General features: G+C 35.7%; 1 protein-coding gene across 5 annotated transcripts; it reads left to right on the forward strand.

Moving 5' to 3' along the window:
* The first annotated feature begins 5,831 nt into the window (after positions 1–5,831).
* On the forward strand, positions 5,832–24,259 carry LOC120772546. Of its 5 annotated transcripts, none has more exons than XM_040101227.1 (4): positions 5,832–6,146; positions 22,925–23,169; positions 23,228–23,571; positions 23,679–24,259. In XM_040101227.1, exons 2-4 carry the CDS (start codon positions 22,964–22,966, stop codon positions 24,140–24,142), a joined length of 1,014 nt encoding a protein of 337 aa, XP_039957161.1. In that variant the 5' UTR covers positions 5,832–6,146; positions 22,925–22,963; the 3' UTR covers positions 24,143–24,259. The 5 variants fall into 5 exon arrangements, with proteins under 5 accessions (XP_039957161.1, XP_039957166.1, XP_039957163.1 ...); XM_040101232.1 differs by having other exon boundaries at positions 23,228–23,562; XM_040101229.1 differs by having other exon boundaries at positions 5,832–5,946.
* The last annotated feature ends 1,356 nt before the right edge of the window (positions 24,260–25,615 follow it).

Raw genomic sequence — 25,615 nt, forward strand, 5'->3', positions numbered from 1 at the left:
CGCAAACCTCCCGGAATTTGACTTTGAATCTTCCAGTTTAAGTCATAAACCTCGGTATTTTTGGCAACTAAAATTGCGCGTGCACTCAAGCAATTGCAGTTACGATAATTTTGCCAATGTGCGGATAAACATTCGTAATGAGTTCATCTTCCCTTGAAGTAAATTGACAAAAGGGATGTGAAATTGATATCAAACCACTGGAAGTATCAACCGAAATTTGCCCATTTCCAATTAAGAATTGAATTGAATTGAAGAATACAATGTAAAATGTCATCGGCAATTTAATTTTTTCATATCCCATAATTAATGCGAATTTGAAGGCTGATATGTCGAAATGATTTTCGCGAAAACTATGCGAACTTCAGTGGCATGCGAAGTAACTATTGCATTGTCCTTCGTCTGTTTCCAGTGATTAGCATGTTCCAGCAAACGCAACTGCTGGCATGCTTCTCAAAAAGATGCACACACTGTACCATTCACAATACGCAATGACTTAAATGAAGTTGAACCGCGAGACGCACAACAGTCGGAAAACTTTCATGAATTGCAAAAGTAAACATCCTACAAAGCGCTTTATTGCGGTTCACATATCGACCCATTTGATACTGCTGATCTCATATTGTTCAAGGCCAATAACCGCTATGTTGCTTTCTTTGGTGACGTACTTGCAAACGTATTTGATCGATTTCACCAATCTACAATATTCAACATTGACATGAGTTTTGAATGTGAATTAGACAAAAGTGGCGAATATGGTACGATCCATAAGTTTTCAACTTCGATGTGTTTTTAACGTCGATATTCACGCCTCTAAATGCTAAATGTTCTGTCATTGTCGTCTGGTGAGCCACGCCGATACAGTGAATATCCATCATTTCCCATTTCCGTTTCCGAAAGAAAAGCACATGAGTAGTGTTTCGTGCATTTATTGTCAGACATACAAACCAAAGTGGGATTGTAAGGTTCCCAAAGTCCATGAACCATATTGGGTTTCACCACTTCGTATAATTCTGGATCTATCTCTGAATCAGGAATTTCCTCTGAAATGATTTCATCAATTTGATCTGGTGTAATCACCATCCGCATCCAAAGAAGAATGTGTGCGTGCGGCAACACGCAACAGAATACATTCAGCATCTAACAGCACCATATATACCATAGGTTGCTTCAAGATAAAGACCGTCAAACATCGCAGCTATTGTTTAAAAAGTCGTGCTGTGATATCGTTACGATCGCTGGCTGATTGACCGCGATCCATAATTCCGCACGTATGTCATCGCATTTTGGGAGTACTTCTTGCCTTTCTTTGGGCTGCCATACGTTGATGGCAAAAATAACGCCGACAAATATTAGCGCGACCTCTTCGTGGCTTCGTAACAAATTTCAACCAGTCATTGATCACTTCGTCTGAAACACACATAAAGTTTTCACTGAATAATTTTCAATAATTTTTCCTTTGATAGCCGGAATAAAAAAGCAAGCGACCGCAATTGAACGATTCAAATAATTTACAAATCAAAATATTGAAAAACAAACCAAACAAAAATTGAAAAAAATGTGTATGAAAAATGTTACTTTTTGGAATTGTCCAATTTTCCGACTTCTCCTCATGAAAAGTATAAGGTATTTGTTTCTAAACCTTTCCCGATCCACAACAAACAACCTTTAAAAATTTCATCAACCGTTCTCTTAGTGTTACTAACAAACAAACATTCATTTTTATATACATACATACATATGTACATACATACATACATACATACATACATAATAATTTATGCGTTATATGTATGTAACGTTTGTATGGGGAAAAGAAAAAGGCTGTTTTTCGGGGTTTTCCGGAAATTGTTCGAATTTTTCTCGCCGTAAAAACCATCTTTGAACTTCAACGAACATTTAAGAAAAAGAATTGGCCAAATTGGTCCAGGCGTTATTGAGATATGAGCGTACATACATTTTGGCGATTCATTTTTATTTATATAAAATGTAGATGAATTATTGAACTAGCATAATTGAAGTCGTGTTAAATATTCTCCCTTAAGGTCTATGTATGTATATGCTTTTCATGCGTTTGAACCAATTTTCGATGCATTTTTGTTACTCTGATTGAGGTATCTCCAAAACATGCATTCTGAAGGCATCAACCGCCTCATCAAGTGTCGAAAAACGTCGACCTATTAGTTTATCTCCTACGTACGGAAATCATTTGGTCCCACGCCAGGGCTATACGGTGGATGACTCATCAAATTGAAAGTTTGAATTCTCAAAAATGCAATTGTTTCAATCGATGTTTGAGAGCACGCATTATCGTGGTGAAAAGTGATCCGTTCTCGGCATTCGTTTTTTTTTCTTGAAAGATAACTGGCAAACAAATGATTGTGTACCACTCAGAATTTACTGTTCTACGTTGTTTTAGTGGTATGGTTGATATATGTCCAGTTGTTCTAAAAGAAAAGAAAAGAAAAGAAAGTTGTTCCATTAAAAATAGATCCCAGTTTGACACAGCTGTACTCTTCAGATATAAGTAATAATTTATGCTTATATTGGTGACATTGGTTTATATATGTATTCAGATTGAAATAAATTACTCGCCCTGTTAACGAATATACGAGTAGTACATATTTAAGTCCTTCCGTTATTTTTAATGTTGACAGCTGGACGAATAAGCCAAAGCCATTAAACGATCTTGGTTCAATTCCTTTTATGGTATTATAAATAAGTTTGCACCCAAGACAGGATCATTTTCATGATATGGATACCAAATAAGGGGTAAATAACATAGTACATATTTTATACATTTGAAACTGTCCACTTCTTTGTGGGCTAAAAGAAATTATATTATTTTGAGGTATAAAAGACAGTGCTTCACTGCAACAATGTCAATGGCCCATTAAATCTTTGACATTGTTACCGATTTCGTTATTCGTGCATCCCTTTTTTATACAAAACTTTAATACCAATGATAACCTCTGTCATTTTGTTTAACGAAACACTTATTGTAGACGAAGATTGAAAAATGCTATTAATTTGAGCTTAAACCACTGATTTCGTTAATTACCAACTACCAAATACAAAAGCAACAGTCACCAACCAAGACGTAATGGTCACTGCAGCTGCATACTTACTTACTTATGTGGAGGGTATTGCTAGCTATAATTTATGGAATTGGTCAATCACCTTGTAAAAAAATTGAAAATCAACAGAGCTTCTGAACACGTACGTAGTCTAGCGTTTATATTCATACATACTTATATACATATTTACAGACGAGCATGTATTCTGGTATGGCAATTCAGTGCGTATAAGTATGAATCGACATTGAGTTTATACAATATATAGATCTATCCATCGATGGACCCATGAAACTATTAGACTCTCTAATTAGTGCAGGTACTTATGTCTTTGTTTTTCCTAGCTTCGAATCGGTTAACGTTTTTTGGTCACACAAGTAAAAAAAATAATTGGAAATCCTAAACAAAACACATAAACACATATGTACATATGTATGTATAAGCACTTGTACCTACATACATATGTACATGAGTGCGTATTTTATAAGCGCTGAGCGTACAGAAAATGTTTATGCGTGACCAAATTGTAAAAAATATCATTACAGAAAACCCAAGAATTAATTATCAATAATTGGTTGTTCGATTTTGATAAAGTCACACATTTTTCCAAAACTTTATTTTTTAAGGACATTTTTAAATGTAAATAAATGCCATATTCTTGTAATAAATTTTAAGATTCAATATTAATCAACTTAAACAACTGAGATTTCAGGACGAACGTAGAAATTAATTAATTTCTTCCAAAAATAACTATTTTAAATTCTCATGAGACCCAAAAATGTAAATGCAATGATGTTTCAAGTAGACTGACTTCTATAGCTTTCCTCAATTCACATTTCTGTTCCAGTATCCCATTCAAAAACAACCACAACTAAATATAATCCACTAGACTTCTACAATGTGGGTGTAATATATTGTAATGTGCGTTAGTTGCCCTTCTTTCTTTTTAAAGCTAACATATAATATTACTCATTAATATTAAAAGATTTATTCACATAACGGTTTTTTGCAACCCGGTAATAAAATAGGTATAGATAACAACTTATTCTTTATAACAGGCAATCTGAAAATTAGAATCGTCAACCATTACTGAGTGGAAGACGAGAGGTGTGAACGTGATGGACCAAATCAAAAGCGTGAGAAGACCTGAACTCAACAAACAGTTCCTATATTTAGGCATGCACATGAAGGAAGTTTTATCTATCACTATCGATTAAGTGGTTCGGTTGTTCGACTGCCAAGTTCTCCAGATATATTCCCTAAAGACTTTTTTCTCTCAGAACTCAAGCCAATGTTGCTAGAAATTAATCTAATAGCAATGGAGAGCTGAGAATAAAGCTTATTCTGAAACAAAACGCGAATGATGCTGCGAAAACGTTATCGAAAAAAATATAAACATTATAATCGGTGTATCGAAGGCAACTATTTGAAACAATAACATCGAAATATGCCACATATAAGTATGTAATTGGGTCAGCAAAATTATGCTGAGTTTCATTAATGCAGAGTTCGATATCGAAAAACTCATAAAAAACAAGTAAGGAAGGGCTAAGTTCGGGTGTCACCGAGCATTTTATACTCTCGCATGATAAAGTGATAATCGAGATTTCATTATCCGTCATTTACATATTTTTCAAATATCGTATTTGTGTAAAGTTTTATTTCGCGATCATCATTGGTTCCTAATGTATACATATATATATTATACAGAGAAGGCATCAGATGGAAATAGCGTTATATTGGAAGAAGGCGTGGTTGTGAACCGATTTCACCCATATTTCGTACATGTCATCAGGGTGTTAAGAAAATATTACATACCGAATTTCATTGAAATCGGTAGAGTAGTTCCTGAGATATGGTTTTTGGTCCATAAGTGGGCGACGCCACGCCCATTTTCAACTTTTACAAAAAGCCTGGGTGCAGCTTCTTTCTGCCATTTCTTTCGTAAAATTTAGTGTTTCTGACGTTTTTTGTTAGTCGGTTAACGCACTTTTAGTGATTTTCAACATAACCTTTGTATGGCAGGTGGGCGTGGTTATTATCCGATTTCTTCCATTTTTGAACTGTATATGGAAATGCCTGAAGTAAACGACTCTATAGAGTTTGGTTGACATAGCTATAGTAGTTTCCGAGATATGTACAAAAAACTTAGTAGGGGGCGGGGCCACGCCCACTTTTCCAAAAAAATTACGTCCAAATATGCCCCTCCCTAGTGCGATCCTTTGTGCCAAATTTCACTTTAATATCTTTATTTATGGTTTAGTTATGACACCTTATAGGTTCTCGGTTTTCGCCATTTTGGGGGCGTGGCAGTGGGCCGATTTTGCCTATCTTCGAACTTAACCTTCTTATGGAGCCAAGACGTGTACCAAGTTTCATCATGATATCTCAATTTTTACTCAAGTTAACGGACATCCGGATTTTAACTCTACTCGTCACCCTGATCACTTTGGTATATATAACACTATATCTGACTTTTTTAGTTTTAGGACTTACAAACAACCGTTATGTGAACAAAATTATAATACTCTCCTTAGCAACTTTGTTGCGAGAGTATAATAAAAGCGAGCGTTTGAAACAGCTGAGGCCTAATTACAATTAATGTTATGAATAAAGAAATGTAAAGAAATAGAAAAAACCAACCGATCAAACCACTCCATGTTGTAGCGATTGTTCATTTGGCCAAAGTGATCGTTGCTAAGGTGCTGATGGTCGTACCTTTTCAGTTTGATAGAAGCCATTGCGTACATCGGTCGTGACTGTCTGTGGTCGGACGATCAATCTGGCTTTATACGGGGAGTTGTTTATTAACAGCTCGTATTTGTACTTTTTCGGTGTTAAATTTTTACAATTGAACTATTTTGAGAAAATAGAGGTATTTAAATGCTGCAGCCTTCAACTAAATAGTTACTAAAAATGTGTGAAGAGTTAGCAAAATATATATGCATGATAGAAAACAACCAGTATCATTGATGGACATCATATGCTGAAGCTTGTGAAGTTGTTTATCAATTTTCAATTGAATTGACATCGATTTACCGTACACAGTGTTATAAGGAATAACAAAGTTGAATCGTGAGTTTCAAAGTGTACATTGTGTATGTGTACGTTTAAAATTCTTAAGAGTGATTTAGAGCGATGAAAGTCTTCCCAGGGTTTTATTAAAATAACAAGTAATGTGCAGCTAAGGGAATATTTTATATTTTAATAATTTGCAGGGATCAAAGTCGTCGAAATACAAATGTTGGCGTAACTTTATAAAAGAATTCAACATTCATATTCGACTAAAAGGTGAAGGATACAATCATATTTGGTATCTGAACAACTTATATATACATATTATAGGTCTTAAGTTCTCTTGTTGCGAGAGTAGAAAAACATCAAATAGAATATTAGAAGAACATTTATAACTGGTTAATTATTTTTACTTTGCAAATTTTTTTAAGTATGTACAAGTATTACGCAGAAGTTTACAAAAATTTATGTTTCCTTGTAAAAATAATTATACTTTGAATGTCATTAACTGAATTGATATTTTTGAAAATCTTTGAGAATATACATACATACATAAATATCTGCATTTAAAGTTGTTGAAACACTTGTGAAATACATATGTGTTTAATTTTTAGGGGAGTTCAGTGCTCGCTTTTCCATTTCAACATTGGGCTCACATTTAGTGGTTATTAATTTTTGGCTTTAGAATTTGATAGATGAGTAACCCCTTTATGATCTGCCTTGATGTTATCCGAAATATGCGGATGCTTTCACATAATTTTTCCGTTTTTATGAGGTTTTTTTCCATGTTAGAAATAATCTAATAATCAATGCAATAGAATCGTTAAATTAAATTTATCAGTGTTTAATAATATAACATACTAACATAATTGTGGTTTCATGTATATTTAAAATTGAAATACTACTCGTCTAAACAGAAGTGCTATGCTTTTATACAAATCTATACTGAGATTATCACTCAGACCACATACAACCAATCATTTTTTACAATTACTTTCGTATATATTATTGTTATACCATAACAGAATTTCTAATAAATATACAAGGTGACTTGCCATAAAGAGGAAATTTAGAAGATACACATTTGCAAAAAGAAGCAGCAATCACTACCACGCATTGCACACAAATAAGTGTTTATGTAAATATTATATATTATATGTGTTTATGTAGTTTTATAACTGATGAGTTATAACTAATGAGTTACGTATTTGGAAATTTTTCGTCACTACGCCCAGACAACAGTTAAAAATAACTTTCAAATATAAATAAAAAAGTTCCCAACTTTGAACAATGTTGCATAACATATTGTGAAAAAAGTACTCGGAAATTGTAAATAAAACGCAACATTTTTAAATATTCATCAATTTTTCATCAATTTTGTCGCTTTCAAAGTAATCTCTGCCAGATGTAATACACTTATGCCAATGCTTTTTCCAGTTCTCAAAACACTTTTTATAATCACTTTTTGGGATGGCCTTCAGCTCCTCGATGAACTGAAAACGGGTTCCACGGAGCGGCAATATCAGTTTGGGGAACGAAAAGAAATAAAGAATCACAAGAAACCAAACCTGATGAATAAGGTGATTGATGGGTGGTTTTCATTGTGTTTTTGGCTTTAATTCGGTCATAAACGTAATCTTTTTGAAAAAAGTTCAGCTTAATCGAAACAATTCGAGCAACAACGCATTTCATACCCAAAATATCATATCGAGAGATGCCTTTAGCCAGTTATCTGACGATTTTCGAGCACCATATCTTCCTTTCTTTTAATATTTTCGTCAGTTGAAGAGGTCGAAGTTCGTCCAGAACGAGGCATGTCTACAACGAACTCTCCACCGTCGCACTAAGGGGTATTTGATGCAAAAAACCGGTCATAATTATTTAGGGACTTATATTATCTTTAAATATAATAAAAAACAATATTGAATCAATATATAGCATTTATTAATAAAAATACATGATTAGAATAGAAAAAAAATACTGAAAATAAAATAATATAATTTAAAAAAAATTAATCGGTTTCAGGATAATTTACTTCGCTGATTACATCAGAATCCTCTTCCTCGACAGTATTCTCGTCTGACCTATTGAGATTAGGTGTTGCTGCAGTTAAAATTGATTTTGCTTCCTCGGAAAATGGCATGAGTTTCTTCTTATTCTTTGGACGATTGCAGCTGATAAGTGGATCGGATGTTAAAAGCAGTCTGTTCAAAACATCTCTGTTACACTCGATCCTCGAAAACTTTCGGGCAAAATCTACCCGATATTTTCTGATATGTTTATTTCGGGCCTCAGCTGCCTCCTCGGATAATTGTCCAATTGGAAGAATTGCCTCTTGCAGCACCTGCGCTCCGTGTATGAGGATTTTGTGGACAGTTGGCGACATTGGATACCAACCGTACATTTCCACATACAATTTTGCCGTGTCTTGGGCATAATCATCGAATTTTTGAGGATCAATCTCATGACCACTTGATATTATTTCAAGAATAACTTTAAATCTTTTGATTACTTCGATGTTGATGCCGGTGATGCGAGAAGAGCATTCTGCATTTTCGAAAAATCTCCTAGATGTATTCCCGTCATTACTGTTTCCAAAACCAGGTTTAGGAACATCAACCAGTAGACCCATTTCATCTTTAAAACATTTTTGTATTGTCTCTTTTGTTTCCTTAATAATCTTTTTGTCTTCTGCTGTACGGGCTTGCCAATTCTTTATGGGTTCTTTATATGCTAAGTGCAACAACAACTCAAAAAACCGTATTCGGGCGTGGAGTACTGAGAGGCCAAACTTTAAAGCCTCTTGATTTATGACACCTTTTTTTAATTTATTAAAATCTTTTGAAGTCTGACCGCATACATAACATCGCATAGTAGAGGTTGTATCCGTTGCAGCGTTACAAACTTTCCCGTCTACCATTGTCAGTAATATTTTATGATTGATGTGCGCTGATGTTTCACTGTCTCTTGTATCTTCCAGATTTCTGGCTTGATTTTCGATGTATTCTATTTCTTGTTTTGTTACATCTTTTGTTTCGTGAGTAAATTGAGCTCTAATAGGCCTGCAGAATCTCACCGAAGAAGGCGTAGGGTTTTGCCAAATGGTTTTTGTTGTTTCACCATTGAAGGTAACAACCAACCTCACTGGAACAATCGAGCTCACAAATATACTTGAATCGTCACCAGAAAGATTTTCAAATTTTTGCTTAAATGGAGTTTGGTGTGATCCATCGCACCCCCATTTTGATATCAAAAGAAGGCTCTGCTTCTCGGCGTCAGTTAATGTATCTATGACTTCTTTTAAATATTGGATGAGGCGCAAAGCCGTATGATCCAACAAAGCTTGAAGTTCTACATTAAAGCTAGTCTCTGTAACCGTTATTTTATCTTCCTCCGGGTAAGCACTTTTTTTTGCCTTTTGCAGCAAAGAGTAGCAAGGATAGATAGTTTTACGTCCGCCTTGTAATAAATTCCACTGACTTCTTGTGAAATTACCTTCAACAAATAAGGATAATGCTTCTTCTATAGTATATTTTTTTTCCACGTGGTCTTTTTTAGATGAAATTATATTTCTGATCTTCTTGGCTCTCGTAGGTGTTGAAGTTATTTCCTTAATCATCTTTGAAGTGTGTATGTTTCCGGAAGTGCCCTGACTTACACATGCAGCAAAAGTCAACTCCTCGACAGGTACGTGAGCCCGTAAATCTACAGTTCTGCGCCGCTTACTCCTTTCGCTTAATTCACGAAACTCTTTGACTGGACGACCAGGCTTGTCCGACCACGAAGGAAGTTCTAATGTTGTTCTTAGCCATTCTTCGTTATTTTTTACGAACCTCTCATCAGTGTTACGAGCTGCTGACCATTTTTTTTTTAAATCTGTCTTGAAATGCCTCAAAGAACGAGACAAAACATTTCTATCCTCTGTTGGGCATGACGTCAACTGAGCAATTCTATCTTCCAGAAAGGTGAATTTTTCGTTCATTTTTTTTCCTTTGTACTCCTTTATAATAACGTATAATTCCATTCGGGTGATATTTTTCAACATTGCTGCAGAATCTGTGAAAATTTGTATTTTGTATATGTAATATTAAAACGACGTGAAAGGTTTTGACTATAAAATTGTACTCAGCTCTGGTTGCCCAGAGCTCCTTTATTTATAGAGCCCACAGTATGTACACATATCTTAAGCATAAGTGTTTTCAAGGGCAGACACAATTGTCTATTGTTAGTTTAGGGTCATTTCCGATCCTTTTGGATCGATGTGCATTTAGGTAATTGAATACAAATGTGCATGTGACCTTGAAAACAACCCATATTATGTAGCATAAAACAATACCCGAAATGAATATTTGTTACAATGATGATTGAAATGAGTATTTGTACATACATATTTATAATTACAACTGTATTTTTATGTGTTAGCGATAATGACTGTTCAGAAATCTGAACAGTATAGAATTACACCGTGCACTTTAAAAAAATACCTATAAAAATGGGGTGGGTTGGGGGACAATTTTACTTCTGTTTCGGATAGAAGAAAGTCCAAATTACATTTCCGTACCAGAATTCTGGCGCGACAAATCCCGACAAATAAACAAAAACAATAATGTTATACTTTTTTTTGTAAAAATACTACATTCTTGCAAAGGCAACTAACAACATCAGTTTAAATGCTTAAATTTAAAAATAAATTGACTGTTATACGTCTTAATCATAAGTACATACCTTTTACTTCCATATTCAATAAAGAATTTCCAAGTAAATCTCCACACGCAGCCGTATCAACCAAAGGAAATTATGTAAATAATCGAGAACGCCGAGAACAGAGACACGCGTTACACTCAATGATTGGGTTCCGGCTGGATCCGTGGCGAGAACGAGGTAAAAAGCGGGCGGGGGAGGGTTGCGCAGGTTGAAGCGGTTATTGTAAATAGTAAAACATGCGGCGTAAATACCATTTGGCAAAGTTTAGTAAAACCACTTTTGACCGGTTTTTTGCATCAAATACCCCTTAGTGCGTCGCTGAAGGTTTTGTACCATTCGTAAGCTTATGTTTTTGATAAAACTGAATTACCGTAAGCCTTTTCCAATACTCGCAATGATTCCACACAAGAAATTGGTTTGAATAACAAAATTTTAGACAAATTCTTTGTTCGATATTTTTATCCATTGTAAAAATTGAAAAACACTATTGAGGTGTACCGGCTTAGCAGCTGCTGTAACCAAGCGAAAGCGTTCTTAGACATTACAATGCAAACTTTACTATTAACCAGAAGTCCCCTTGGTTTGTGGCTAAGGTGTACTTAAATTATTTTACTATAAAGTGTGCAATACTGTAAAAAGGTATGATATTAGTATAATAATAAAGACAAAAACGGGTTAAAATTTTAACCTTTCTTCAAATTTTTAAAATAATTTATAAAAATTGTCTATGATTTGCTATGAAGCTCAATCAACTTCTTGAATTTTTATTTTATAAATTATGTACTTAAGTTTATGAAAAATGTGTAATTTTCAAACTTGTTAGTTGATAACATGATAAAGAATTAGATAGATAATTTAATTCTGCCCTATTCGTTGAATAATATCCTTTGTTCAGCTCAAATAGATTCGATGGCTTTCCCACACTCTAACGCGGAATCCATTCTAGCTTTCTGAACGAAATGGTATACTTTGAGAGTATTGGAATATGTCGCAACAGAACCATTTCTCCATTAAATTCTGCAGTCTAAATGTATTCCAAACTATTTCAACCGAAGATTATGTGATGGCATCGATATATCTAGAGAATTCAGATACACAATTTGAAACTTTACGTTTTCATTTTCATCAACAACAGTGGTGAAAGATTTAAAAACAAAAAATTGCCTGACAACAACTACGATATCTGGAAATAAACTCCGTCCACAGAAGTGCAGAAATTGTCTGTCAGTTTAATGCATTGTTTTGCATTTGGTTTCAGTTCTATTCTATATATTGTAGATAAAGACTGCTAACATTTTTCATAAAACTAAATTATCCGAGACCCGATGAAATTGGTCGCTAGGTCGAAAATTGGCAGACTGTTTTCTGCAATGTTGTTTTCGATACTTGTTCAACTCACCAGAGATTGAGGGCTTTTAGAAAATCTTCAGTACTTCTCTATTGTCCCCGTTGCAATTTTATGCCATAATTCAAAATATACATTTTTACTTTCAATTTCACGAATTGTTGGTATTTGCTTTACTTATATATTCAAGAATATTAAATATGTATATACCAAACTAAAAGTCATAAAGAAATTCGTAACTTTGTGATATTCCTTTTGTGATAGGCATTGAAAAATTGAAAGTTTCCCAAACTATAATTATTTTGTTATTTGAAATCAAAACTAAAGAGACAGTTAAACAAATACAAACAAACTTTTTCGGTGAAACTTCAATTAAAAATCATATTGAGGGCGACACACCAAATATGGCGAGAGAAAATACTTACACTTCATACTTGGTAAAAGAATTATGAATGGTCAAGTAATAAAGCAAATCGGTATATTGCGGTATAGAAATTTCGTGTTCTTTTATGGGTGCGTACAATACGTACAAGTGCGAATGCAATATTTATGGGTGCACAAAATTTCGTAATGAATGCAAAATCCAACGAAAATAAGCAGTAATGTTGATTCATTAAATACCTATGAAATATGTTATTCTTAATGAGATTTCAAGATTCTGTCTTCGATTTTATACTTTCTTTTACTTCTTAAATTAAAATGTTAATAAGGTTAATAGCATTTTAACAGGATATATTAAGTTTGCCACGCTGTTTGTAACACGCCAACGGAAACATCACTGACCTTATAAAGATTTTATATGATCAGTTGATGAATTGAGTCGATTTAGCCGTGTCCGTCTGTCTGTCTATCCTTCCGCCCTATATATACGTCTCTATATATACAAACAAGTCCCTCAGTTTTAGAGATATCGATCTGAAGTTTTGCACCCATCCTTTTCTCACAAAGAATCTGCTCATATGTCGGAGGTGCCGATACTGTAGCGAATAGGTGCCATACAAACTGAATGATCGGAATCAAGTGCTTATATAATATAAAAGGCATCTTTCCTATTTGTGAAAGGTATTCGCTGCAACCGAAGTTAACGTTTATTTCTTGTTACTTATAAAATCAAAATATTGATTTTTAAGAGGCTACTACAAGGTGTGTTTCAAAGTCAGCAGGATTTAAAAAAAAGACAAAACAAATGGTTTTTTCGGCAAAATCAATTTATTTTATTCAAAATAGTCTCCTTCTGCCTCAATTCAGCTTTTTGCGCAGTCCAAAAGCATGTCGAACGAGTGTTTTAGCTCGTTGGCCGACTCGAACGGCCTCTACGTCTGCATAACGCTTTCCTTTCATAGTCAAATGCATTTATCCGAAAAGGAAGAAGTCGCACGGTGCCGTATCAAGTGAATACGGGGAGTGGTTAATGTTTAAAATGTGGTTTTTGGTCAAATAATCGGTCACAATCTGTCCTTCGAATGTTGCATTCTGAGCAATTTTTGGTCGTCAGTCAATTTGTGCGGTTGCTTCGTAAGCCCAAATGTTTGGTCAAAATTCGATAAATCGATGTTTTTGAGATGTTCAATTCCATTTCCATGAATTTCAATGATGATTTTGGCTGATTTTTGATGAATTCACCTACAGTTTCGATGGAATTTCGGGTGATCACGGATTTAGATTGGCCCACATGTTGATCGTCATTTATGTCCTCTCGACCACTTTGAATACGTTGAAACCACTGGAGCTCTCAGCTACGGGATAGGCAATCACCGCCATAAACTTGTTTCATCAATTGAAAAGTTTCGATAAAAATTTCACCAATTTTAAAACAAAATTTAATGTTGGCTCTTTTTTCGAAGCTCATTTTCGCACCGATAACACAAACATTCTGACACTTAAAACTCAATAACTTCACTTCCAATCAATGAAATGTCATGAAGTCGTCATATAGATGGCTTTAAAAAGTCCTGTGGATTTAAAAAGTTCTGTTTACTTTGAAAAGCACCTTGTATCTTCATAGTCAGAACAATTTTGACAAAATTACTGTTCAAAATGATAGTTATACGAGTATTTCATAATAATAGTTTAAATTATGTCAAAAAATGAAAACAAATTTAGAAAAATCTGTTAAATATTTAGCTTAATATTTCAATACTCTGTTATCTGTTCCAATAAAATTAATATTTTCGGTTGAAGACATTATATATTCATTTCAAAAAAAAAAACTAAGAGAACAATCCGTCAAACATGATAACGATATTTGCCAATATCATTTTCATTTTTTTTTTTGTCATTCCAAATAAGGAAAAGTATCGGGTTTTCCAATAGGGATAGTATGATTTCTAATTGTCGTTTCGGCCATTTTTAATATGTCTATAATTTTATTTCATTGTATTCATTAATGTTTACAACTTCATCATAGAAAAATATACGTAAGAACAACCTTTACAAATTATTCAATTTTAAACTAATAATAAATAATTAAGAAAGTCATTTTCTCCAATGAGGCTCTATTCCATCTGAGTGGTGAGAGAAATAATCAAAACATTCGAAAGCAAAGAAAACCCACAAATTATTCATGAATAACGATTACATTTCCCCAGTAATAGACATAGTAGACAGTTTTTTTAAGTTTTTGGTCTGGCAGAGATATCGGCCGGTACTTGGAGAGCGGTACAGATCGATGATAACCAACTTTTTATGGCCGCAATAGGAAGAAGTTGCTCGTGACATCTGGTTCCATCAGGACGGGGCTACGTAGCACATAGTACGTGCAACAACCGAATTATTGCGAGCAAGGTTTGGAGATTCCATTATTTCAAGAAATTGTGACATTGAATGCCCTCCATTAAGTTGTGATTTAACACCATTAAACTACTTCTTGCGGAATCATTGGTCTTAAGCAATAAACCAGACTCTCTTCATATCACTCTTATTTTATATTGATAATATTTAAATTGGTTTGTGACTGTGCTAAAATCCTTATAAGCGTTTAAAGAAATTAAAAAGTCCTCTATTAAGGTTAACGAAAAATAAATGTTTTCAAAATTTGATGATGATCAGCACTTACATTGGCCTACCTTTGTACCGAGTATAATAATAAATTCATGTTAGTTAAAACATATTCTATTATGATGAATGGGGCCAATAGTTAGCAATTTCTCCTAATAATGATTTTTAATTTTATTGCAGCCTCTCATACTTACATATTGCGGAAGTATCTAATAATCAAATGCGACTAAACTTAGACTCACTTAACTATTTATTAAGTTTCTTTTTTTTTTTAATTAATTACCAGAGTATCGTAAAATAATGTGAATTTATAGTTTTTTAAGTTGTCAAAATTGCATTTTTTGTATTTTCTGTAATAGGATGTAAATTTTAAAAGTCGTTATGGCACATTGTAATATTTTCAACGTTATCAAATTGATATCGTTGACTCACCTCTCAGCTTCCTACGAAACTCAGAAATACAGCAAAAGAGTTAAGCAACAAACTCGCATATGCACAATAGGCTAATGACTCACGAATACATGCATAATTACATTTACATTACATTGTTTGTTTATTGTTGCCAATACTTGTGGTATTTTAACAGAAATTTTTGTGGTTTTGTTAATGCTTATATGCGTTATTTCACACTTTACAAACTCTTTACACATAAAGTAAGCGCTTGAAGATGTTTTGAAATTCGCATTGAACTAACTAATACTATATATCAATAATATTCGATGTCAAGGTTTTTCTTCCATAATATTGATTTCATTCACAACTTTTAACAAATATGCTGCTTTGGAGCTGGTAAATCGCAAAATATTTACGAGGAGTATGTACTATATGTACAATATTATGTACATAACTAAATTTCGACCATGTGCCAACTACTGAAGTACATTGTAAAAATTGTAGAAATATTGATTACGACAGTTTCATCCCTTTTCTTTTAGAATAATTCCACTCACAGAAAAGGCATGTTTACAATGATGAAACATGAAATGAAAGTGTCAGAAATTGATTTATTAATGCAAGTATAGCATATTTAAGTTCCAAATTTTAATTTTCAAAGTTTTTAGTTAATAATACTTAAGATAATGAATTAGATAGCCAGGGTGGATTATTCTTAATTTTTAACAATAACATTTACTGTTTTTAATTATAGTTATTTTAAAATTTTATTTTATTCAGCTCTATTCGTAGAATAATATTCTTAGTTAACTGATTCGATGATTTTCCCACACTCCATTGGGGAAGTATAGCTTTCTGAACAGAATCATTTATTCTGAAATCATCATGGGAATACATGGCAACTGGTGCATTTCCAATCAATGGTTGCTTCAATAGTATTTAATGTGATATTTTTATTTTTTTTTAATTGCGATAGATTCACATTACGCTGAAGAATAGGTGAACCAATTTTCAATCGAAGATTATGTTATGGCATTCCGGAAATTAGAACACAATTTGAAAAGTTACGTCTTCATTTCCATAAAAGGCAGTAGCGAATGACACGTGCGATGTTTTGCACCAAGGAATGAATCGAAGACGGATTGTTTACATAGACTTTAGACTTTACATATCTCCACAGGAAAAAACGGTGTGATATCACAAAATCGTGGTGGCCAATCGACCGGCCCAAAACGTGAAATTATCTGCTCACCGAAGTGCTCTCTCAATATATCCATTAATTGATGCGATGTGTGGAAAGTGGCGCCGTTTTGCTGAAACCAATTGTCGCCGGGATCACTAGCTTCAATTTCAAGCATCAAATAGCGTTAATGGTAGCCATTGACGGTTACGTTCTCATCGGCATAATTTTTGAAGAAATATGGACCCAAGTAGGCCTCATCGCTGAACAAAATTTTGCTCGAAAACGCCGGATATCGAGCGGCTTCAATTCTTGGCCAAGATGTATTTTGTACGCTTTCAGTTTAAGATATCGCGGTAAAATGTGCCAAGTCGTTTCATACGTCAGTCCGAGTTGATGGGAACGGCGCCAAATCGACTCTCCACGGTCTTCATGTACACTCTCAGCTACTGCTGAATATTATCCCATAATTAATGCTGGGCCTCAAGATGGGTGATGGTACTTATTACGGATAGTACGCTCAGTAGGCCGATTATGTTAACCATAAGTTGAGCAAAGCGCGCTAAACACTTTCTTTACAGAATTAAAAGTAAAAGATTTGTAAACGTCGTTCTGTAGTAAGTGACAACTTGACACGACCCACGTGTGATCTGACAAAAAAAGGCTATTGAAAAAAGTACCTCTACTTGGATCACGTGTTATTTGTGCTGATTAATCAATTTCCAATCGTATACGCATATGTATTCATGACCAACCAAAATGTCTCAAGACTACACCATATACTTCTTCTTCTTATTAATTGGCGTAGACACCGCTTACGCGATTATAGCCGAGTTAACAACAGCGCGCCAGTCGTTTCTTCTTTCGCTACGTGGCGCCAATTGGATATTCCAAACGAAGCCAGGTCCTTCTCCACTTGGTCCTTCCAAGGGAGTGGAGGTCTTCCTCTTCCTCTGCTTCCCCCCTCGGGTACTGCGTCGAATACTTTCAGAGCTGGAGTGTTTTCATCCATCCGGACAACATGACCAAGCCAGCGTAGCCGCTGTCTTTTAATTCGCTGAACTATGTCAATGTCGTCATATATCTCATACAGCTCATCGTTCGATCGAATGCGATATTCGCCGTGGCCAATGCGCAAAGGACTATACATCTTTCGCAGAACCTTTCTCTCGAAAACTCGTAACGTCGACTCATCGGTTGCTGTCATCGTCCAAGCCTCTGCACCATATAGCTGGTGGGGAATTATGAGCGACTTATAGAGTTTGGTTTTTGTTCGACGAAAGAGGACTTTACTTCTCAATTGCTTACTCAGTCCGAAGTAGCATCTGTTGGCAAGAGTTATTCTGCGTTAGATTTCGAGGCTGACATCATTTTTGGTGGCTGACATTAATGTTGGTGTTGATACTAGTTCCAAGATAGACAAAATTATCTACGACTTCGAAGTTATGACTGTTTACAGTGACGTGGGTGCCTAGTCGCGAGTGCGACGACTATTTGTTTGATGACAGGGGATATTTCGTCTTGCCTTCGTTCACTGCCTGACCCATTTGCTTTGCTTCCTTAACTATTCTGGAGAAAGCAAAGCTAACGGCGTGGGTGTTGAGGTGTTGATATCAATATCATCGGCATACGCCAGCAGCTGTACACTCTTATAGAAGATGGTACCTTCTCTATTTAGTTCTGCTGCTCGAACTATTTTCTCCAGAAGCAGGTTGAAAACGTCGCACGATAGGGAGTCGCCTTGTCTGAAACCTCGTTTGGTATCGAACGGCTCGGAGAGGTCCTTCCCGATCCTGACGGAGCTTTTCGTGCTGCTCAACGTCAGTTTACACAGCCGTATTAGTTTTGCGGGGATACCAAATCCAGACATCGCGGCATAAAGGCAGCTTCTTTTCGTGCTGTCGAAAGCAGCTTTGAAATCGACGAAGAGGTGGTGTGTGTCGATTCTCTTTTCACGGGTCGTTTCCAAGATTTGACGCTTGGTGAATATCTGGTCGGTTGTTGATTTGCCAGGTCTAAAGCCACACTGATAAGGTCCAATCAGTTTGTTGATAGAACCTTATATGCGATGTTGAGGAGGCGTATCCCACGGTAGTTGGCGCAGATCGTGGGGTCTCCTTTTTCATGGATTGGGCAGACCACACTTAAATTCCAATCGTTGGGCATGCTTTCGTCCGACCATATTTTACAAAGAAGCTGATGCATGCTGCTTATCAGCTTTTCGCCGCCGTGTTTGAATAGCTCGGCCGGCAATCCATCGGCCCCCGCCGCTTTGTTGTTCTTCAGGCGGGTAATTGCTATTCGAACTTCTTCATGGTCGGGCAATGGAACGTCTGCTCCATCGTCATCGATTAGGGAATCAGGTTCGCCTTCTCCTGGCGTGGTGCGTTCACTGCCATTCAGCAGGCTGGAGAAGTGTTCCCTCCCTAATTTAAGTATGCTCTGGGCATCGGTGACTAGATCGCCTTTGGGGGTTCTACAAGAGTATGCCCCGGTCTTGAAACCTTCTGTAAACCGCCGCATTTTTTCATAGAATTTTCGAGCATTACCCCTGTCGGCCAGCTTACCAAGCTCTTCATACTCACGCATTTCGGACTCTTTCTTTTTCTGTCTGCAAATGCGTCTCGCTTCCCTCTTCAACTCTCGGTATCTATCCCATCCCGCACGTGTAGTGGTCGATCGTAACGTTGCGAGGTAGGCAGTCTGTTTTCTCTCCGCTGCGACACGGCATTCCTCGTCGTACCAGCTGTTCTTTTGCATTCTCCGAAAACCAATGGTTTCGGTTGCAGCTGTACGTAAGGAGTTTGAAATGCCGTCCGACAGTTCCCTTATACCGAGTTGTTGACGAGTGCTCTCAGAGAGCAGGAGTGCGAGCCGAGTAGAAAATCGGTCTGCTGTCTGTTGTGATTGCAACTTATCGACGTCGAGCCTTCCTTGTGTTTGTTGACGTGCGTTTGCTGCACAGAGGCGGGTGCGGATCTTGGCTGCGACAAGATAGTGGTCCGAGTCGATGTTAGGACCTCGGAGCGCACGCACGTCTAGAACACTGGGGACGTACCTTCCGTCTATCACAACATGATCGATCTGGTTGGTTGCTTTTCGATCCGGAGACAGCCAGGTAGCTTGATGCATCTTCTTGAGCTGGAGTCTAGTACCACAGATAACCATATTTCGGGCCCCGGCGAAGTCAATCAGCCTCAATCCATTTGGGGATGTTTCGTCGTGGAGGCTGAATTTACCGACCGTAGTGCCAAATATACCTTCTTTGCCCACCCTAGTGTTAAAATCGCCAAGCACGATTTTGACATCGTGGCGGGGCAGCTCTCATAAGCGCGCTCCAAGCGCTCATAGAAGGCATCTTTGGTCACATCGTCCTTCTCTTCCGTCGGGGCGTGGGCGCAAATCAGCGATATGTTGACACAAGGACCTACTCGTCTCTGCCCTTGTCCCGTCCATCGCATTTTATGGATGGCGGTGATGTCAGCCTTTATTTTCGCGAGGACATAAACCACCTGGGCAGCGGCACTTTCCCAATTATGGGTCCGGACATTCCAGGTGCATGCCCTTATATCGTAGTCCTTATTTCGTTTGCCGCGGTCGTCATCAAAAGGGGGGTCTCTCATCCGATGCTTGTTGTTCCTTTTCATTTTGGGTATTTGTTTTACGTGGCGGGTCCCAAACCCAGCGCACAACCCTATGTAGGGGATGTTTCGCCTTCTCATTTTAGCTCGCCTTCGAACGGATATTCTTAGGCTACCCAGAGGATACTTGGTCAAAGACCGGAAGTTTTGAACTGCTTGAGCCATGTGTAAAAGAATCGTTTCTGGCCACTCCCAAGTGAATGGCGATCAAAGAACTTTCCTGACTTGCGTGAACTTCTACACATAACTACATCCTTCACCACATACACAAATGTTTAAACAGTTGCTAGTCTCATTGGATTAAGAAAGGCTAGGAATATCTGCCTGTTGGAAATCACCCAACAGAAAATAGACACCACCATCACCGTTTAAATCTTGCATTGTTCTGTGCAATGCGTCGAAAATATTTGTGAGCCATTATGCACTCATCTCAAATTGTGATTGAAATTTTTGTCAACACCGCCGCAATTCCTCTTATTTTATGTTACATACGATTGGTTCGTTATATTGTCTATCCATCGTTCGTCCTTCATCCAGCAAAGTAGCTACAATGCCTAATCTAAAATTACTTCACTCTTGTACTAGTAGGAGTATATGTACATACATATATTGCTATCTGTTTAATTGTGTAATAACTTATTAATTTATTGGGAAATGCCAATCACTCAATTTAAATTATTCCTCTTGCACTCACATTCGCGCGAGTGTTTACAAAGAAAATCAGTGTATTTATAAAAAGCAGAATATATTTATAATTTTCGTATTAATATATATCTATATTATAAAATTGTATTGGTAACGAAGCACAGTCCAATGTTTTACAATGCTGTATGTCGGCGCGGGCGGAACGATGTCGATCAGATCCAAAGGTCTTGACGAGGCGAAGTATAGATTCGGACGTTGGTAGCGAATTGACGTGTCGAATGGTTTAGAACGAATTGTGTCTCCTATCCCGTTGTCCATCCTTTTTGTTTAGTGGGTAGGGGTACAGTTGTGGTGAGTTGTGTTGTAGTTTCATCGGCTGTGGTGAATTGCGCTGTTGTATTAGGATGCGCCAGTTTTAACGGATAGAGGGGGTGGATGCTTAACTCATTTAAACACTATCTTTTTAAGCAAAAAAATATATAAAACGATTGTTGCATGAGTTTTGAACACATGCTTCTGATGGAATATAATTTCTTTTATTTATGAATTGTTTTTACTGTGAATATAAAAAGTTGCAAAGTATTCTATGTTCGCCATCTGGTTCTAAGCCGCCTCCTTACCTATTTTCAAGTCGAATAATCCGTTCTTGAATTAAAAATAATCTGACTACACGCCTTCTTTTTTTATACATGTGTAGTATGTATGTATATGGCCATATACAAACTCTCCCCATTCATTAAGCTTCGTTGCATATACAAGTATGTATAGTTCAACTGGATTCTTAATAGCTGAGATGTAATTGAAGTGTCATACTTTGCTTTCACTTCATCAAAGGTGTATGTACTTTGGATCACTTAGACCGTTTCAAAGTAAAAATGCAAACGTAGCAATTGATCACTCCCCTATTAGTTTATGTAAAGATAATTTTTTTATATTTTATAATTACTATTAAGATGAATGTACCCTAAAAATATCTTTGACGCCTGCACACAAATTATGTTCCGTTACGCTCCGACTAACTGCAATAAACGAAGCATAGTTTGTTTCAAACATATTGTTGTATGTAATTTTAATGCTGAGCATTTTCATGTTATTTCATGTACATTTTGCAGCACATTGCCTTCGCCTTCAATGCAAGGAAAAGTGGCACGAGATTTTATGTGAAAATTTTCACTTTTAATTTTGAACTTGCAATTTTATTATTTGTTGTTTGTTGGTTTTAATTTTGTTGCGTGACCGCTGAAAACTTGGAAGATGAAACGAAAATTGTAATTTGCTAGCCAAGCGACGCTGGTAACTAATCATAAAATTATGATCACCACTTTAATTAAATAAAAAAGCATGCAAATGCAATGTATAATATATACCAAAAACAGCAGCAACAATTGACTAGGGAAAATACATGCATATACGAGTATAAATAAAACACTGCGGTACAAAAGCAATAAATTAGTACAACCTTAAATAATACTTGTATGTTTGTAGAAAATACTATGGGTGGAATAACGTGTAATTGAGAAGAGATTCTTTAATAAATATTATTTTAAAATCTAACGCAACAATAAAATTTGCAATCTAACACATTAAGACCTTAAAGTTATTTTTATACTGATGTTGCCTGCCTAAAATGGTACGATTTGACTGATAAGTATCAGTTCTATAACATAAACCGCTATTGATTTGGATATGAGAACTAAAAATATAACAATTTATTTATAGAACTTATAAATGAATTTTGAATTCACCGTTTTCAGGTTGTGATATCATATGAAAAGTTCGATTGCGCTTCGAAAAAAATAATATCACCTTTTGAGTGTTTTTCTTTTCATCTTGTTCATGGTATATTATCTTTATTATATTCATTAATGCTGTATTTTTTATTGCTGTTGATAGACTTTTTCACTGCAAGTATAACATAATTCTTCTTTTATAGATTTCATCAGAGTATACAATCTCTCAGTTATTGTGAAAAATGCGAGGGCGCAGTCATACCACACCTCGTCGTCGTGGTCCCAAACTGCCACTACCAGCACCATGTCAAGGAAGCTATGAAGAGGTTTCAGAGTCACCTTACTATACTATTGATAATACGGAAGATATTTATGGCACAACCCTCTTGCCGTCGCAGCGCTGTTATGTGGATCCGTGGGATTTGGAGAATTACGACTATGTCAGAAAGTATTTGGACAAAATGTTCTTAATTTGTGCACATTTATAGATAAATATCCCATAACAGAAAGCTGGATTCAACGCCAGTACGTACTTCCCCTGAGCCTTACTATGAAACATCGATGCCGATTTGCCCTTATTATAGTGCACCGCCAAAAATGCATGAGAAAATACCGAATGCACAACAAAAGCGCATGGCCAAAACTATGCCGCGAAATCGACGTCGTTCCCATTGGAACCAGTCATGTCAGCTGCGTTGTTGCACATCATCAGAACCAATGTTACGTCCACATATGTATGAAGATACTCGAAGTGAACTTTTGGGTGTTGGTCGTGGCAAATACGAAGATTATATGTCGCGCGTTATGATGAATCTAGAAGCCGAAGAGGATGCATACAATGGTAATGGGAGTGAGTGTGATTGAAACAATTGATTTGCATATACTTATATAAATTTTATTCCGATACAAATTATATATTGCCGATTAAAAATTATTCCCAAATTCATATATTTGCAGGCGTTTCATCATCATCTTCCACGGAGTTGGATAGCTCTATTGGTGAAGGATATTATCAAGCACAGTCAATAACATCGAAGAAAACTTCTGGCTACGATGCCGTAACATTACCATCATATGGCCGACCTTCACCACAATTGCAGTTCCCAGCGCCTCCCTCACTTCCACCACCAACCTTTTCGCATGATTACTCCAATCCTTATGCAACTCTACCACATTGTAGCGTTTCTGATTGTTATGATTGCTCTATGATCTATGGCTCTCCACAACCTGTATATGATTTATACAGTAACGGAGAGTGCAGCAATAAAGGAAGTACGATTTACAGCAGCACAAGACCGTCCTCTTCACTCTACAGCGGAATTTACGCGCATAAATTCGGGTTGAGTAAAAAGGGACTTCTGCAAATTGACTATTCCTGCAGTTGGAATGATCTGGATCGTATTATGAGCCGTCATTTTTAAATATGCATATGAACAGCTTCGGAAAGAGCCAACTTATTATAACTATTCATTGTATTGAGATATTAATCTTATTATCGTTATTGTTGTGCAAGTAATACTATATATATGTATATTAGGGCGTTTTTTTAACTATTAATTTTTTTCAATCCCATCATGAAATTTCCATAAAAAATACCCAAAATTTTATTTGCTACAAAAAAGATCCGAGGTCAAAACCGCTATCATTAATACTTCTCGAGATACTCGGCTTTTTAAGTAAGGCTGTATGAAATTTTCATAGAGGGTATGTAAAAAAAATCCTACAAGTTTGTCATGTACATTTTTTCTATAGCTCTTGTCATTTACGAGATATATACAAAAAAATGCGAATTTCGTGGAGAAGTCAGGCTTAGAGCCCCGTACTACCTCGCCGGTGTGAGTTTCGACTTTGCCGCAATGGGCACTTTTGTAGAGTGTTCAATTCTGAGGAATATGTGTCTAAAGTCAAAGCGATGCCATAAAATGCCTCTGAGCAATAGAAATTCAAAGATAAAAAATCACGATTCCTGTATTTTCAATGGAAAGTTTTTACATGCCGCGGTCCAGTCCTTAATGTTAATATTAAGGGCTCGAATTTTCAGGAAATTTTTTTAGGGTTTTTCCAAGAAAATTTCATGATGGGATTGAAAAAATGAATAGTTAAAAAAAAAATTCTAATATATATATTGTATGTTGTATATATAGTATATCTTATATTTACACTGTTTTATTATTATAAAAATATTTTATTTTGATAGACGAATATTTCTTAGTAAGTCATAAATTACCAAAAAATAAATATATTCATACTAATAGATCCAGCAATACGTTGCTGAGGCTATGGTATACTATTTAATAAATTATTTGATACAGTGAAACTTTATTGCAGATATAAAAATACAAGAGATTGTACATAAGTTATCATTTTGAAAATGATTGATACAAATATTTGTCAATGGCAAAAACTTTTACATTTCCATTCGGTATTTTATTGAAAATATATGATTACTATTATTTTTTTGGATTATTTGAAAATATATTTTATTTATGAACTGTTTTGACTTTTAAAATAATTGAGATATAAAGTATCCTATCACTTAAGTTAGATACAAATGGTACAATGTGCAAAATGTTACTAAAATTTACTCAGTAGTAAGTGTTTACTCCGGAGAAAACGTGACAGTTAATTCCTATCACTAACAACTTTGTAAATAACTTGTTCATTAAACACCTTATATATATTTGTCCTTAAAAGCAACTCAAAGAAAATGTGTTTACAAATTTCGAAGTAATGTTAAGACTTAACCCCATGGTTTTGTATACCGGTTATAACGTTTCCGTTATTATTCATAAATATCATTCACTCTATTGAATAACTTATAATAGAACAATTTTAAATACTACAATACTATCGCCATAGCAACGCTGAACCACATTATTTCAAAGAAATAAACT

This window comes from Bactrocera tryoni, chromosome 3 (assembly GCF_016617805.1).
Source record: "Bactrocera tryoni isolate S06 chromosome 3, CSIRO_BtryS06_freeze2, whole genome shotgun sequence".
Taxonomy (NCBI): Eukaryota; Metazoa; Arthropoda; class Insecta; order Diptera; family Tephritidae; genus Bactrocera; species Bactrocera tryoni.

Coding starts and splice junctions, on each gene's coding strand:
- LOC120772546 (XM_040101227.1), top strand. CDS start 22,964: ATGCGAGGGCGCAGTCATACCACACCTCGTCGTCGTGGTCCCAAACTG. Junction 23,170..23,227: donor AATTACGACTATGTCAGAAA/GTATTTGGACAA, acceptor ATCCCATAACAG/AAAGCTGGATTCAACGCCAG. Junction 23,572..23,678: donor TGCATACAATGGTAATGGGA/GTGAGTGTGATT, acceptor ATATATTTGCAG/GCGTTTCATCATCATCTTCC.